The following is a 17,914-nucleotide window of genomic DNA, read 5'->3' on the forward strand; positions in this document are numbered from 1 at the left end:
CTTACGAACTCTATTGTTGAACCTTATTGAATTTACGTATGGCAATGCTCTTCAAACATGGAGTGCGTTTTGTCACATATCTAAGATTTATATCCCGATACTGCTATTGGAAATAAGATACTGCTGATCATATACGCTTCGTGACAACGTATTTCATAAGGCAATTTTTGTATTGGAAACATTAAGTTGCGATTTTGTAGAATGCAGAAATGACAACTACCGAGCTGGTATGCGAATACGCGCGTCGAGTGTTTGTCAGTTCATGATGTAAGAAAATGCTGAAAATTTGGGTTATTACGTTGTAACATAAAAATAGGGAAGTTTTTTTTGAGAAAATCTATTTCTTCGTATTCATTACTAGCTTGCATTAAAGAAGGAGAATTATGCATATTCGAAATTTTTAATTTACATCTAAAATGATCAAGAATGGCAATTAATACCGATGAAAACTGCATATATATATATATCATATCTTGAAAAGATTATATATGTTTTAAGTGCAGTTTCCATGAGTATTAATTGTCAGCGTTGATCATTTCAGAATATGACTCATAAATACGCATAGCGTTGCAGTACTTTTATTTCTTGACCAACAGTTTCTAATCTTTTTCGCAGTAGCAAGAATAATCAAACAAAAGATTTGTTGACTAAAGTGAGAAATTACATAGGTTTGTGTTCTTTTATAACACTCTGCTGATACTACTTAATACTACTTAAGGAATACTCAAGTGAAAAAGTATGGGCATGTATTAGGCAATAATATATAGAGTCGTATTACGTTTTGAGTAAGGGCGATAGTCTAATACATAAAAAAGCAGTGCAAGTTTATACTGGATATTTGTTGCTAATCTACGATGTATAGAAAAACATAATCTATCAAAATAAGAACAACTTTTCAAATCAGAAATTACGCTAGTGCTCTCATCCGAGACGAGCATAATTTGGTGTTGTAATAATATAAAGTTACATTGGTCGGTTTCTGCATTTCGTTTTTTTTTTTTGAAAACATGCTTAATGTTAGAAGAAAATGCCTATTTACGTCGATACTGGTACATATCGACTTACTTTAAAATTAAAGGATATAGCCGACTAATTGATTACTGCAAATTACTGCAGTGGAAATGTACAGAAATTCTTTTTCGCAGCAACGCTGTGCAGACAGAAATTTTTCTCTCCAGTTAGATGTTTATTTTATACTCGTATAGATTTGTTTTACAACGTAATACGTACGTAGTAATTCGCTGGTGGTTATAGAGACAAGATTTTTTTGTTTTATTATATTATGTACATTTATTTTTAAATTTCTGCAAAAAGAAAGAAAAGTTCGTTTCGGGTGGAACTTGAAAGTGTCTATAGAATAATTCTCCAAAAAGAGAAACTGAAAAAATGAAGTCGTTTTGAATTTTAAGGTGTTTAATAAAATATATAAATATTGAATAATCTATTTATAAAACAGAAAACATACGATAAAGCAAATTAAAAACAAAAGAGATAATAAAACGAAATACAAGAAAATTCCGCATCCGAGACTTCAATTTATGTTCAACATTATTACGGGTGATTAAACGGAGCATACACGTACCTACACCACAATAACAGCAAGAGCAGCAACAACAACAACAACGATAACTTTAAATACACCAACTTTAACAGAATGGAAGCAATTGCCAAACACGATTTCTCAGCTACAGCGGATGATGAACTTAGTTTTCGCAAAAATCAAATCTTAAAGGTTAGTTTTCGTTCTCTCTCTATCTTCACTTCTCTCTTTCTTTTTTTTACTTTTATTTAAATGAACTTTAACAGGGAAAAAAATGATCCAGCATTATTCATCTCTTAATGCACGTATATATGCTTATCTATTAGTTAAGTTTTTAGTGCTTTTCGTTACATGTGTAAATGCTAGTCACATTGTTTTCCTTTGGTTAGCCTCTTTGCCTTTGTCTTTGTCCGCTCATTTCGCCCGTCTTAGAATTCTAATGGGTCTGCTATTTTATGTGTATACACTGGCACGTGTTAGTATGCGTGCGTGTGCATTAAATAGGAGTTGTCTCTAAGTCTGCTTTTCTACGAATCGTCGAAGAAGGAATAAAATCCTCTGACACTCTAATCAGTCAAATATTGCATGAAGTACGTAAATAGAAAAGAATTATAAATATAGGTCTTTACGTCTTCTTAAAAACAATGAATAAATAAATACAATTCAAATATAAAATTCATTTTTACAATTTCACATTTATCGTCTCAAGCCCTTTCGCTTAGCTGCCTTTAAAGCGTTAGGCTATTTCGCAATATTCCCGATATTTTTATGATCCGGAGATAATTTATTCAAGCACAAATGAAGAAAAAAACAGAATTAAACGTTGAAACACATAGATTTAGTCGAAAAATTATAATTTCTATGCAAGATTGGAATGGGAATGTCGATACCATCCCCACATTAATTGAAACACCTGCAATTTTTTTATATTGAATCGATTTGATGTGGATATTAAAGGAGAACGTAAGCAAAAGTATTTCACGTCGTTTTCCGCTATGTTGATTCTCTTTGTCTTCTTTTCTTGATAGTCGGGAATTAACCGTTCTTCTTTTATTCTTACCACCAACAACAAAGTCTTTGTTTTAATAGCTGGTATTAAGATGGGTATCTACGGGCCGGTTAGTTTATTCGCAAAAGCTGTTTACAAAAATATCGAATCAAAGTTCAGTGGTTCGAAATGAACTTCTAAAGAGGTAGTAAAGCTTACGGCTATTGGTAGTCTGTCTGGAATAATAGACATATGCGGTATACAAATTGTTGAATTCGATGTTTTATGACTTTTGTTCGTCTTTTTTGATCATTCAAAGATAAAAGCATCAATACAATGAAGACAATGTTAGAAAATTATCATCTACGAAAATTCTTCGAGCTTTATTGTCACCATATAGTAATCTTATAATTTTATGTATACATCACGCCTATCTTTCCGTTTACCCTGCGAATATTTAGCCGCAATTTCCATATGTTTTTCTTTCAGTTTTTACATCCACCACTGATCTGTAGAGATGCATTAGCTTTGACCTTCCATTTGCAATATCCCGAAGTACGCGTCAGAGTTACCATAATGGTTACAAATTCTTCATGAATGAAAGTCGATCGATCGCTGGCCAAAAAAAGCTTTAAACTCTGAAACGCGATTATATGAATAGCTAAAGGGCGGTATAGGGCACTTAGCTCTTTTAGCTTTTCTATAGAATGTTTTCTGTGGACAGATTGTAAGCAATTTTGTTTTTGCAATCGTTGACTTATGACACGCTATGTTGTTTCATCCATTCATATACCTCGTGTATACTGATATCGTTAAAATGTCTTCTGATTTTTTCTTTTTTTAATTTTTTGGTGTCCCTTCTGTCTGCCGTCCACTGCTCTCATAACATTATCGGTTTTCATACGACATCGTTTAAAGTGAGCGAAATTTCCGATAGAAAAGTTTTGATCTTTATAATTTCAAGTCATGAAACATTGTTTAATCAATACACGAAAATCGGATTACTCGACTATGTCGAAAATACGAATTGGCCGAGGATCTGCAACTCGCAAGCAAGTTATTCGAGTGACACATCTTGGATCTTCCAAGCATGTTCAAGGAAACTTTGTCTTTGGACCAATCTTAGGGATTGTTGGTAATTGCGTTATACGCGGATACAATCCATTTTTCAGATCTGTCGTGTGGAATTCAATTGAGTAGTTTTTGTATATTAGGTGGTTGCGAAAATGTTGACCATTTTTTACTAGAAAAAGACATTTATTGTAGAAAATTGGTGCAACGTACAATAATCAAAATATTTTCCATAATTTTTTACAACATTTTATAATATTTTTGTCAATATGGCGACATCATGTCGAAAGAACTTGTATTGATTGGCAGCGATCCCCCACCCACCGACCCATCTTCTCATTTCTTCAACTTTGCTGAGTCGCGTGCCAAACAGGCCTTGCTCCACGGATCTGAACAAGCGCTAATCAGGAGGCGTACTGTCTGTTGAGTACACTGGATGTGGCAGAACACTCCGTTTGAGCTCGAACAGCGTATTTTGGACAACAAGTGACGAAAAAATGGCATTTTCAGTTAATTCGTTCGTGATGAAAAGAAAACCGATAATTGAAATATGGTGGAGCAGCATCGCCATAAGCCTCTGAACATGTTTAGTGTGCTTCGGCAGCAGATTTCTTCAAATAAACAACAAAAGTAAAGAATTTTGAAGAAGAAGAATTTTAATCGCTTTCTGGTTAGTGCCGGCGTCCGCTGAATAAATTAATAATATTAAATGGAAAAGTGCTATTTTATGTAGAGGAAGGTCAAAAACTCGTCGAATTCAACGGTTATGTACGCTGGTATTTTCCATTTCTTTATCATTTTTATTTGTAAAAGTCGCTGATCAAAATTTTCGCAAATACCTAATATTAAGAATATTTTTTTTACGTTTACTGTGCTTCCAAATATTGCAAACAGAGTAGAAAAATTGACATAATCGCGTCGTTTATGAGTTGGATATGAAAGTTGAAACAGCAATAATCGACAGTTGCCAAAGAAATACAAACTATATTTAATACGTGTCTAGAACATAAATTATGAAAAGCATAAAACACTTTTGCATAATACATCTGTTGTCCATCGATTATAATTGTCAATGACTGCATTTTTATATATATATATATATTTTTTTTTTTGTATAAACTATTGGAAAATTGTGCGTGCGGATACACATATATAAGCGGTTACGTAGATAACAGTCATAAATTTCAGTGTAATGATTGAAGTCAACGTTTTTTTTATTTATTTATTTATTTTTATTTTTTTTTTCTTCACTAAATCGTTTTTATACGATTTCGCTTTCATTGATGAACTGGTTATTGCGAAAGAATATAAAACAAGTAAGAAACCTTGTTTGTCCGCTACAAAACGTAAATATGATATGATATGATATATGTGGGCAACGTTAAGGGTTTGTGTTTATTATAGGTACGTGAATGGATCGTGCGTAAATTTCTGTTGACCCTGGTTGATTAATATTAATTTGTAAAATTTTTGATTAATAAATTATTGTCGAAACTGTTACGACATTTTTGATTATTTCGATTTGTTGTTGTTGTTGCTAGCGTGTTCAATTTAAAAATCAATTAAAAACAGAACTTGATGGCATTTTTCCATACATCGTTGCAAGTTGCGAAGGCCTTTATAACCAGACTAATATGTAAAGATAAAATAATACTCGTATCGAACTGGACATGAGAGTTTGAGATGATTTTGAAGTGAATGGATGACCGATATTTAGATATCCACAGATAGGTAGCTCATCATAGGCTTAAATGTGTTATTCTCATCTTACCTGAGAAAGTAATATTTCTGTGTGTGTGTGTGTGTGTGTGTGTGTGTATGAGTATAGATTGATTGGTTGGTCATGATTTATAAGATGTACATTCGTAGACGTGCCCTCATTTCGAGTTGAATTTTCGAAAGAGTCATCAGTTGCATACAGGAAGTTTTTAATAAAATTTGTTTTAGTAGCTTGCACTAATAAGTACGTGGTATTAAAAACCTTTTGAAAAAATTCGAATCTCGTAGATATACCACAAGTTCATATATGGGATGAATATGCGACAAAACGATAGCATTACTTCCGCTGTTAGCGTTTGCAAAACAGTTACTTTGCCATATGAGGGTATTATCTGCAAGCTTCGTGCTTTACGTAGAGTAACTTGTTCCGTTGCAGTGGTCGTAACAGTTTTTTTTTTTTTTTTTTTTGGTCTTTGAAAAGCGAGACACGGCAACCGTTACTTTCACTGCTTATATTCGAAGCATAGTGCTGACGGATGAGGTCGGATGTTGAACGATGCAGAAACGATGCGATATCCAAAGCGTAAATAATCATGTTTTAGGCTAAGCTAATCATTAATAGAAACAATAGAATCGAATATCCGCTGCGCTCTCCGCTGTAAAACTTTTAGTAGGGATCACTACTAACAACAACCAGTAAAGTCAAGTTCATAAAAAATTTGCTCTATATATCAAATGTACAGATATCGCGATATTCCAACGTGATGACTTATAACCGTGTGTGACAAAGTTCGCCCAGTGAACTTCAGCAGGACAGAACCAGAATGAGCTAATAATAATGACTTATTTACCCGGCCCAAAACTGTTTCGACTCACTCAAAAGGCACTCGAAAAGTTGGCAAAATGTTTACCTAGTGATGGGCACTTTTCAATGAAGATATTCCATTAGGAAGGAAGGAAGGAGGTTTCTTTGCAAAAGCAACCAAATTACGTATTTCTTTCAAATAGTGTCGCGTGCAAAGGTGAAGACTGCACTGTGGCAATACGAAGTGATGATGTTGATGATCTTACGGTACTACGTTTAAGCTGCAACGGCTACAGTCGAACATGAAGTGCAGCCCCTAATAATGATTAACTGAAGAGGAACAAAGCTTAGCAATTGACGCCCTTAAGGGGAAAACTCTGAATATCTGCCATGACTCGAACAAATTACCGATGTTCTCTTCTCCTGCGATGGTGGCGCCTAAGAATTATTAAAACTCTTTATATTCGTTAAATACGTTAGTGAAAAACACACCACCGCATCAACTTAGTAAATAGCATTTGCTCGCGCACGTGTGTGTGTTCCCCGAGCAAGCAATCAATTCATGACTTAGAAATTGAAAATATTTGTTTTTCTACTTTTTCCTATTAAAAATAGTTAATTAAATAAATAGAAATTGCTTGGCTGTTTGTATAATTAGCAAAACAAACTTACTTGAATTTAAATAAAAAATAGCACTTTTTTCCATTCGAATTCTAATTTAGTTTGTTCCACAAAATTCTTTCAAACAATAGCGTTTTTTTTTTTTTTTTTTTGTTCAATTTTCCCATTACTCACTTAATGTACTTAGTTTGTGTCATTCGGTTATTGTTAACTTCGGCTGTAGTAAATTAAAAAAATAAACAAACAAAAAAGAAAAAGAGAAAAAAAATGATTTTAGTTTGCATAGCGTATACATTGAAAGCTTGACACAAAGCGTTTATTCGGAGCATGTGTGCATAAGACTAACTTTTCAATTTCCAATTTAATTTTTACTGCACATAACTCACCGAGTATCTATATATGCATTAAATTTCGATTACAATATCGAAAAAGTATGTCTTGGCAACTTCATAAAGTCAATATATATATATATATATATATATATATATAATTGATTAGAGCAGAATTTTAAGGCGTCATCAGTCATATGTATATCGCATATATATATATATATACATGCAAGATTTTTGGCAAGTTTTTTAGAATCCATTTCGTACCTCTGATTTAAACCTGCATTCGATCCGCCTTTCATTAGGTTTCGAAGGGAAAAGAAAAAGACGAAAAAGAGACGAGATTTTAAGTATATATATATAAATATACATATATAATCTTTAGACTGAACTGTAAAAACTTTTGAAGATAAGTCAACGGTCAGCTTACTTCATACATATATACATACATATATATAACTGAAGTAAATTCATATGGCTTTCGTTCAGTTTTAAGAAATTCTCTCATAGACTTATTTCAGGCGGTAGAAGAATACTTCTACTTATAGGTAAAATCATCAGTGATCAATCACAACTTGCGAAGTCGAAAAGAAGCAAACAGGAATCAGTTAGACTTCTCGGCGATGTGTTAAAAATATTTATGAAGATAAGTCAACGGTCAGCTTACTTCATATATCTACATAATATATGAAGTAAGTTCATAAGGGGGGTTAGTTCAGTTTTAAAAAATTCTCTCATAACCTCATTTCAGGCGGTAGAAGAATACTTCGGCGCACACTTTAAAACAAATGTAATCAACCACAACTTACGGAGTCGAAAAGTGGCAAACAGGAATCAGTCACATTTGTCGGCGATGTGTTAAAAATATTTACATATACTTTGCTGTGTATGTGCTATGCGCTATAATCATTTGATACTTGACCCCACGAATGTATTGGATAAGTAAGAGAATAACATTTGTGACTTCAAAGAAATTATGAATAACTTTTGTTTAGGTTTTGATTTTCATAGCGTTTTTTTTTTTTTAAATGCATACTCGTAACGAAATTGAGATCGTTGCCGCCTATGAATCATTATTACAGTGTATAAATTATTGACAAAAAAAATTTGTAATGTCTTTGTATGAATTTGAGAATTTCAGCTTTGAAATTTTTAACGGCACTCAAAAGAGAATTTTTAAGAAAAGGTGTCCAAAATAGAAATTTTAAATGTGTCTTTAGGATACATATGTACAGACACAATGATCGAATTAATATGCCTATATATTGCGCATATGAATACATCAAATTATTTTGCTACACATTTGTGGATTTATATTCATAAATAAATAGAAATTTTTTTTTTTTTTTTGCTAACTGTAAATAAAATTCGAGTCGGTACTATTGTGAGACTCTGTCGCCATATTTGAATTTAATTAATCGATACAATAAACCAATATGAAAAAATGATTAAATACATTTTTAGATAATAACTCTGTAATTATTGGTATTTGGGTGAAAAATGATCTTTTTCCTATACCCATCACTGAATGGATGGGGGGAGTATTCTCATCTTGTCATCAGGCCGTGCAACACCTAAAAAAACATTTCAGGCCTCGTATAAGCTATATATGTTCTTAATCAATGTGAAATTTTGAATCGATTAACCTGTCTGTCTGTCCGTCTATGTGGAGTGGGGTTTTCAAAGACTTCCCGTCCCAAAAAATGATTATATCGACTTGAAATTGGGTAAAAACATTGGTAATTTCTGTATGCACAAGTTGATCAGAGCATAGGTCCGTAGCAAAGCGTAAAGTGAACGGGACTTTGTTCCTCCAAGCAAAAATTTGTGGGCTTTTTTTCTCATTACTCGCAAATTATGAAAGAAAGAAAGCTGCAATTTTTTACATTCACTTTACAATTTATATGCAAAAATGGAACATATCGGCCATGCCCACATAATATTGTAAGTGATTATAACTTTTCTTTTTTTCACGCTTATTTACCATAAGGATGTCTTTCAAGACAAAGGGCTCAAAATTATTCTGCACTTTTCTGATCTGAACATATATCGGCCTAATATGCATTAAAGGATTAACTTTTTCTCAATAATACCTTTTAGTGAACTGAAAGGTGAAAGATGAATTTTATCCCATTGACCTTTCTACGACCATAAATAAAGGCATGGGGCACCAAATATTTTACTGTTGTTAGATGTGTAGAAGATTCGTCCCCATCTGAATGTAACTTTCGTAATTCGCGGTTTTTTTTTTTTTTTTTTTTTTTATTATTATTACTATTAAAAAGTGTGAAAGAAGTGTGGTGAAGGGCGTCTTTGTTATTACATAAGTTATTGAATTAGTTTTAAAGCATAGCAAATCCCAGCTGACTTCGAAAGGATATAAGAAAGGTATATTCTGGGAGTGTCAGCATATTTTTAGAAACTAAAATCAAAAAGAAGTGAAATAAGGATAACGAACTTTAGTTTCTTTTCGCACGTAAAGCCCTTGAATTTTATAATGAAAATTCTGATAATACATAATAAGTTTTCGTTAAGGGTATCCGAATTAGTTTTCAATAGCTCGATGATTTATGATCTCATTTTTCTTCTACCGTGAGAGAGACGTGCAATAGAAGAATTTTATAATGCTAACAACATTAACCTGCAAATTATGCTAAAGGCACGAACGTGATTGGAAGCATGTTTTTGTTTAAAGCCCATCTTGACCATCTCAACCAGTAAGCAGCGAATTCAGCAAACGGCACCAATGTTACAATACGCTAGGGCCCCAAAGCCTAGCCACAGATATGCGTTAGTGTTTTAAAATTCAGAAATTTATATGGATTGCCCACATGGGAAAAGTTAGTGCAAACCTCCTTGTCCGTCCAAGTAACGTACAATATGCGTATAGTTGACTTCTTGGCAGAAGAACCACTACAGACAGCAGCACGAACTTGTAACCAACGGCTTCAGCGTCGCTGTAGATGTTTCCGAGCATACTTTTTCACGTCTAAAATTCAATTTAGCTCTTATTGTAGAATATCTGGTATTAGAGAAGACGTTGAACATGTGCGTTAAACATTCGTCTGCGGAAAGCACCCGGACGAACAATAAAAGACGAACGGATGTTGGGAAATATTAAAAGTGTGAAAAAATAAATAATGTAAAAACGGCGACTACCGCATGCAGTGCCAACATATTTACTCCCAACATTACTCTTTCATATGACCATGGGAACGTTATAAAGTGTTTGCGGCAAATCGAAATTTTTCAATTGTTCATTTATAGCTATTGTTTTTGCTTTAAAAAAAAAAAAAGAAAAAAAAAATCAATATATTTTTCTACAGATGGATTGGGATTGTCCATAGGAAGCATACATGCGAACATTTTTTATTATCATGTGTAGATGTAGTTTGTAAGCAACGAGTAAAAAATATCCATATTTTTGATTTTTAAAATAGAGATGCTCTCAGTTTATGTTGCACTGTGGGCGTGTCTTTTAACCGGTTTGGCTAATTTCCACTAACAACCGGCCTGTAACAACTTTCAATATGTCTGCCAAATTTGAAGCCAATATCTTCATTTATCTCTTTATCATGCTTAGATTGATCCCGATTATGACTTTGATCACATATATGTATACCTTATAGAGCCTGCGAAGCTATCTTTTGACTGACCAAAAATATATTCCACCTAAACTTCGATGACGGGTATAACAATTTCGTTGCTCTATACAAAAAAAAAAATTTTGAATGATAAACAACGACATTTGATCGTGTAGTGTTATTTCAAAACATTTAATTGGGAAAAAAAATTTTCATCTCAGATATGTGCTCATAGTACTTGGGTTAGTTTGTGATCAGTTTAACTTCTCTTTTCATTGGTATGGTGGCGTTAGTTACCAAATAATTTAATGATTCCTTTTGACGGGCCGTTGATTTTCGACTAAAGTCCTTTTAGTCCGACTATAGATATAATAAAATGAAATATGGATCTAGAGAAGATCAGGGAAATTGTAAAGATTAAAATATTTTTCCAAAGTGAGACACAAAGCTTATGTAACGTCTTTCAATGTCCGCTTCCGGGAAATTTTTATTAAGATAGTTACAGTGAGAGTGAAACGTTTAAGGTATATTACGGTTTATTGGTTATCTATCGCCTTTTAACTTAAATCATGAATTCTTGAATCCTAAATGGCTTTCTTATTGGATAATATTCACGCTCAGTAGTAGGCGTATGTTTTCTGGTTAGAAAAGGTTTTGTAAATCAAAAGACGAAACAGAATTTCCACCACTTTAACTAACATGAACAGTTAGTAGTAACTTAAAAAAGTTAACTATTTTTATAAGCGATCTTTATAAACCGATATTCTTTATAAATTATTTAATTCAAACGTTCATGGCGGACTCTTTTTTTTTTTTTTTTTTTTAATTTTCAATAATTAATAATAATCATTAATTTAACCAACTGTTGTATTGTTATAAACAGATTAAAACATTTTTCAGTCTCAAGTTTGGTTTCTTTCAATGGAAAGATCATAACGTATGTATGCGGAATGAAAGTAAACAAAATAAAATACATAGAATGAACAGACATAGAGACGTAGACAACAAACACGAAAACAACAAGATGATGATCTATGTAATGATTTTATACCATAAAACCCAAGCGCGCGCCCAATTCGAATATTCTTGCAACAGCAGAGCTTACTACTTACTAACTATATATATATATATATATATATATATATATATATGTATATGAACACCAAATAACCAATAGCTTTCGTTACGTAGAACAGATTCATTATATATATGTAGTCTGCATTACTATGCATACGTACCTTAAACGGTGACTTTCATAGATGAGTAAGTGACCAAAGGTAGACAGGACGCAAACAATACAAGACGTAGGCAGAGACAAAAAGAAAAAAAAATAAATAAAATAAACGAACGAAAGAAAAATGAAAAGAATATTGGGGTAGAAAAAAATGCATGCATTATCCACATGGTCTTCGTATGTTGCGCCTGGTCGCCTGGTTTTGTTTTTTTTTTGACAAACCAACTGGTAAACTATGATGATAATATGATTGTTCATCTATCCTTTTAGCATCGCATGATATCATTGCCATTAACTACAACCAACTGCATTATCATATTAACGATACTGTATTGTTTGTTGTTGTTGGCTTATTGTTGATTGCCACAGACTGAGGGCCTGCCGTGTATATATATATATATATATATGTGTGTGTGTGTGTATGTGTGTGCACCCTTTTTCCCTTTTTACATTTTATTTCGTATTAGTTTCGCGTAAGCGAGACTCTATATCAATACATGTTTGTGTGTTTATTGAGAATATTTAATAAATTGCAAAAAAATGTATGTGATGTGAGTGAGCATAGAGAAGGGTATCCGCTAAATGTGCCTTAACCTAGCATGTGTTCTCGACACCAAAAGCATTTATGGCCACCGTATTAACAACTTTGTATGTGTAAAAGGTCAACCGCCACCACAACGCGTTCAATAACTTTAGTTCAATTATTATAGAAGTATGTGCTGGTTTTTGAACTTAAACAATAAAAGAACAATTTTTTCTTTCATCTTATAGCTGCTGCTGCTGTTTATTCATTCTGGCCTGGCTGCCTGGGAAGAAAGGATTATTTTTTCTTTGTTTTTCTGTCTGCACATGTATGTACCACTACCTTAACAACACTTTTTATAACCAAGTGTTGTTTTTCTATGATCAATAGCGCAAGATGGTGGATATATTTAACGGGCGATATGCGTGCGTGCGACCGAATAGCGAAAAAGCCCACTATAGCCTTTTTAGAGTTTTGCAAAATTTCATCTTATCCTTTTCGCCTTAGATTTTATAAAATCCGTGCCTTCTTTCCTAGTCTACTAGAACTAAGTGAGTGAGAAACAATGATTTTTGCAAATGGTGTCGATGATGCCCATTGACACGCATAAAGCTAAGACAGAATAGCTATTCATGACTGCTCGTAAGTCTGGCAGGAATTGATGTCGTTTAGTAACAGTAACAGTGTTTTTAACGTTGAGTTAAATCAATAACAAGACTGTAAAATTATATTTAAATACAACTAGCAAAGACAACAACCAAATGTTTTTTTACACTCAGTTAACCTCGGTTAACCATTAACAGAATTCTATCTCGGAGGGATTTAAGTCAAAATATAGTTAAAATGGAACTTTTCGAGAATTTTTTTTATAAAATATTACAAACAAAGCAAATTTTTACGTAAATTAATTAATATTTGAAAGGAACAAACTTTTACTCTATGCCATAAATGAGATTGACAAAGCAACAGTTTGCTTACCCACTGTGGGCAAATTATGCCTTGTACGACCTGAGCCCTCTATTCGTAGACTTTTCAATGATGCGTAGGTTATATTCACGCTATACTAGTTTCATTTTTTCACAGGATATAGTTTGCCCACAGTGACCTTTCAAACATTGCTTATATATTAGCCTATATTAAGTACCAGGTATTTTCAAAGTCGCATAAAAAAATTCTCCGAGCAAAACTGACTATAATATAAGACTTGATTTGCTCATAATATTTTGTAAAGACAATTCTTGAAAAGTTTTATTCCAACTATAATTTGACATATAAATCCCACCGAGACTTCGTTTCACCGAACTCTGTTAACGGCTTAACACAACTCTGTTAAAAAAACTTGATTTGTCGCTTTGCTCGTTATATTTGAATAATGCATATAAAAGCTCGTAATATTTTCTCGTTGATAATTAACGAGATATATATTGTCAATTGAAAATATATATCTTATAGCTCAGGAATTTTTAGACAAACTTTTATGTTCTTAAAGTCTTATTGTTTTAAAATTAAAATTTACATAAAATTTTACTGTCAGTTGACAGTATAATGTCACTTACACGACGGTCTCCTATAATTATTAGGTGCTTGCAAGAATTTTTTGTCGAAGATTGGTACCAATATATGTCAATCAAAATAGTTTCCGTCACTTTTTTCTACAACATTTTATTATATTCTTGGCAACTTGGCGATATTACGTGGAGAGAATTTGTATTGGTTTGGCAGCAATCCACCCACCAACTATTTTTCGCACTTCTTCAACTTTGCGGACCAGTGCCAGTCAGCCAAACCATGCTGCACCGATCTGAACAAATGATGATCAGAAGACGGCAAAACTTCTCACTGGAGCTGCAAAAGTAGTTTCCTGGAAAACACTTGCAACCCGTCGCCAATAATAGGAGTGTGAAGTTATATGTAAATTGAACTAGCAAAGACACAAACCGAAACAGTTGACTGGCCTCAGTTAAATGAAGTCTCGGAGAGATTTAAATCAAAATTTACTTAAAGTAGAACTTTTTCTGAACATTTTTTTTTTTTTTTTTTAACATTATAAGACAAATACGACTTTATATTAATTGATTAAAATTTTTTTTTTTACTATGTCAAATAGAAAACTGAAATAGTGAAAGTTTACTTAACCACTGCGACCAAATCAAGTGCTGCGAACAAATGAAACTAATATCAAGTGAATCTTTGATCAATGAACATTCCAACGGTCTATCATATATTTATGAAGTTTCCTTGGGAAAAATTGTTGATTTGTGCCGCCTATGCTACTTAAATTTTTAATATAACTTCATAACCGTGTCAAAAATGGTATTTTCAGTCAATTCGTGTCGCCACTCTTAAACCGTTCAACTCAAGACCGCCAATTGGGATATGATGGAGCAGCGTCACCGTAAGCCTCTGAACGCGTTCTGAACGTGGCCTTCGACACCAGATTTCATCAAATAAAAACAACACAAGTAATGAATTTGGAAGAAGAAGAATTTTTCAACGCTGATGATTGATTGATTGATGAATCAATCAATATCAATATCAAATGGAAAAGTGTGATTTTATGTAGAGGAAGATCGAAACCATTCACTGCATATACTTGTACTTCGCATTTCTGTATCATTTTTACCGCGTCGAAGTTGCGGATCATAATTTTTGCAAGCATCTAATAATACCAAAATATTGAAATAGGTTTAATTTTTTTCGAATCAACGATATTGTTCAGTTGGACATTTAATAATGTTCCGGAAGCTATGCCAGATTTACAAATATTCGTGAAAAGTGCATGACAGCTCTGTGCATTTTTTATTATCACTCTTCTCATATCATCATCATTCGTTTATGTTGGTGCATAGAGCGCGGATATTCCATTTGAATAAAAAAAAAAAAAAAAAAAAAAATTAAATAAATAAATAAATAAATTTTATATATAAACAAAAGATAATGAATGATGAAATGATGATGAAAGATGCGCAGAAAAATGGTGCATTGCACGGAAAGTGGGTCATTTTATTGGATGTTTTCTTTTATAGAAAGAAATTTAGCATAATTAAAAGTAAATTCTATAGCATGATCCAATTTATATGAAAATGTAGCTTGAATGTGGGATACTAATCACCATGAGATATCCGTTTGAAGTGCTTATATTTATATGGCTTTTTCATATATCAGAATCAATATAATACACAAACAAACAATGGCAATTGAACTCTCAAGAAAGACATGAAAATTAGTTGCATGTGAAAATTACTTGAATTGATGATCGATCGCCTTCAAGAAAATTCAAGCTGATCAAATGTATATATAATTAACGGGATTCTCTACGCCTATTTTCAGATGTTATCCTCGAAAATATGGTTACACGGCTAATCAAGTATGACAAAGTGTCTTATCTCGGATGACAAACATCGACACAACCAAATTTTCAAAAATTAGTATTTTGTAAGCTAGGAGGGAGGAGTTGATTCAAGATATTTTAATATATTTCGTAAAATCAATTTTTGGCCAAAGTTTTAAATAGGAAACGAGTTTTTAAGTCATCTCTCTCTCTCTCTCTGTTTTCTTCAGCGTTTGTTGATTGGCATCAGCGTTCTTGTTAAAAAATTAAGCTCATCGTAAAAAATATCATATTTTGGTTTACGATATTTCGTTCTGGAAAGCTTTAACGAGTTCGGGTAGGCCAAATACCACTGATGGCGACCTTAAGGTTATGTTTGAAGCTGGTCGACACACAACGATTCCTGACATTGCAGGAAAACCTAATTCACTCGAAACACACATGAAAAAAATATGTTGGTTATTTCATGCTGAAATACCGCAAAAAATTTCTGGACTACTTAATATTAGGTGGTTGCGTTGCCTATTTTTTTTTTTTTTTGAAAAAGCCATTGGTTGAGATAATCTTTCTGCCGTCGTAATCGTTCTCCTTGTTCAAAAAAATAGTGGGACTTCCCCTTTGGGAAAAGTTGTTGTAGGTTTTGGTGGTTTTAGAAATAGACCAAATCGGTCAAAGGACACCCTTAAGCATAGCATAACAAAGGTTCAGAACACCTTTGCTTTCGAAAACAGAAAAGTTTTTTATGCTTATTAACCATAAGCAAGAACCGATGCAACAATAAAAATTTCGACATATATTCTACGAGTGCGTCCATGCCCATCCGATATTGTACAGTATCCGAGTTCAGTTTTTCTTCTACGCTTGCATTCATTTTGATTAAGTTTTCGCTTGAAAAACACATTTATTGAGAGAAAGATTGAATGTATGTTAATCAATATATTTTTCATATTTTCTACAATACTTTCCCATTCGTTTGATAACCTGACCATACTGCATTGGAAGAACGATATTGATTTGGTAGCGATCCAATCGTCGACCCATTTTCGCACTTCTACAACATTATGGCACCGCGTTTCAGTTAAGCGGTGCTGCGTTGATCTAAACAAGTGGTAATCAGCTGGCGCCATAACTGGTTAGTACACTGGCAGAACTTCCCATCCGAGTTGCAACAGTGTACTCTTGACAACTCTTCCAGCCTGTTGCCGAGCTTTGTCATGCAGTAGGATGACTTTGCATTTGTTGACCGTTGTTGCTTGTATTTCTTCAAGCAGTGCATTGTTCAGTTTGATTAACTGACCTCGGTGGACATCTGTAGTAACAGTGTCATCCGATTTTAACATCTCGTAATACATTACGCCTTGCTGATCCCATCACATGCACAGCAAAGCTTTATGGCAATGAATATTCCGTTTCGGAGTGGATGTGGGTGGCTGTCTTGGACTAACCCAAGACTTTTTGTCCTTGAGATTGTCGTAGTGCAGCCAATTTTCGTCGCCACCCGCAATTCACCTCAGAAAACTCTTCTTCTTTTGCCTGGCAACCAATGAAGCTGAAATGGTTCGGAATGGCGCTTTCACTCAACTCGCATGACAGTCATTTCCCCTGCTTTTGGATTCTTCGCATCGCATGCAAACATCTAGCAACAGTTGATTTGGGAACAGTTGATCAACTACTAAGTTGCTCGAATGTTCATTGAGAGTTTGAGTTTGGTTTTCATTCCATAAGTCTTCCAATCCGCTGTTTTTGAGCATTTTCGGTCTTCCCAGCCATTTTTTGCCATTAACATCAAATTTAACACTTTTAAGCCGCCGAAATCAAAGCCAACAATTGAGATACGCCGGAGTAGCAAGCATCATCATAAGCTTCTTAATGTGTTTGGTGGGCTTCGGAGTCAGATTTCTTTAAATCAAATATCAAAAGTAATGGTTGTCGAAGATGCAATTTTGTGCATTCCATGATTACTGTCTGTATACACTGAATATCCCAATAATACCAAGTTGGAAATTTTTATTTTAGATTAGAGAAAGGTCTAAATTATTGAATTTAATGGTTATCATCTGCACTTTCTTTACCATTTTTAACTGTAGAAGTCGCCTATCGAAATTAACGCAAACGCTTAATATAGAGATATAGCTATCTAAACGATGTCTAATATACACATAATATCGA

The 17,914-nt window shown here is 33.4% G+C and overlaps 1 protein-coding gene across 1 annotated transcript in view; it reads left to right on the forward strand.

Annotated features, from left to right (window-relative positions):
- Positions 1-1,163: 1,163 nt before the first annotated feature.
- LOC119636801 (growth factor receptor-bound protein 2) overlaps positions 1,164-17,914 on the forward strand; it is a 22,027-nt gene continuing 5,276 nt past the window's right edge. Inside the window, exon 1 of the mRNA XM_038032424.1 lies at positions 1,164-1,732. Coding sequence (XP_037888352.1) covers positions 1,655-1,732 — 78 coding nt within the window. The 5' untranslated portion in view covers positions 1,164-1,654. The remainder of the gene's footprint in view (positions 1,733-17,914) is intronic.

Source organism: Glossina fuscipes, unplaced genomic scaffold (genome assembly GCF_014805625.2).
Source record: "Glossina fuscipes isolate IAEA_lab_2018 unplaced genomic scaffold, Yale_Gfus_2 28, whole genome shotgun sequence".
Classification (NCBI taxonomy): Eukaryota; Metazoa; Arthropoda; class Insecta; order Diptera; family Glossinidae; genus Glossina; species Glossina fuscipes.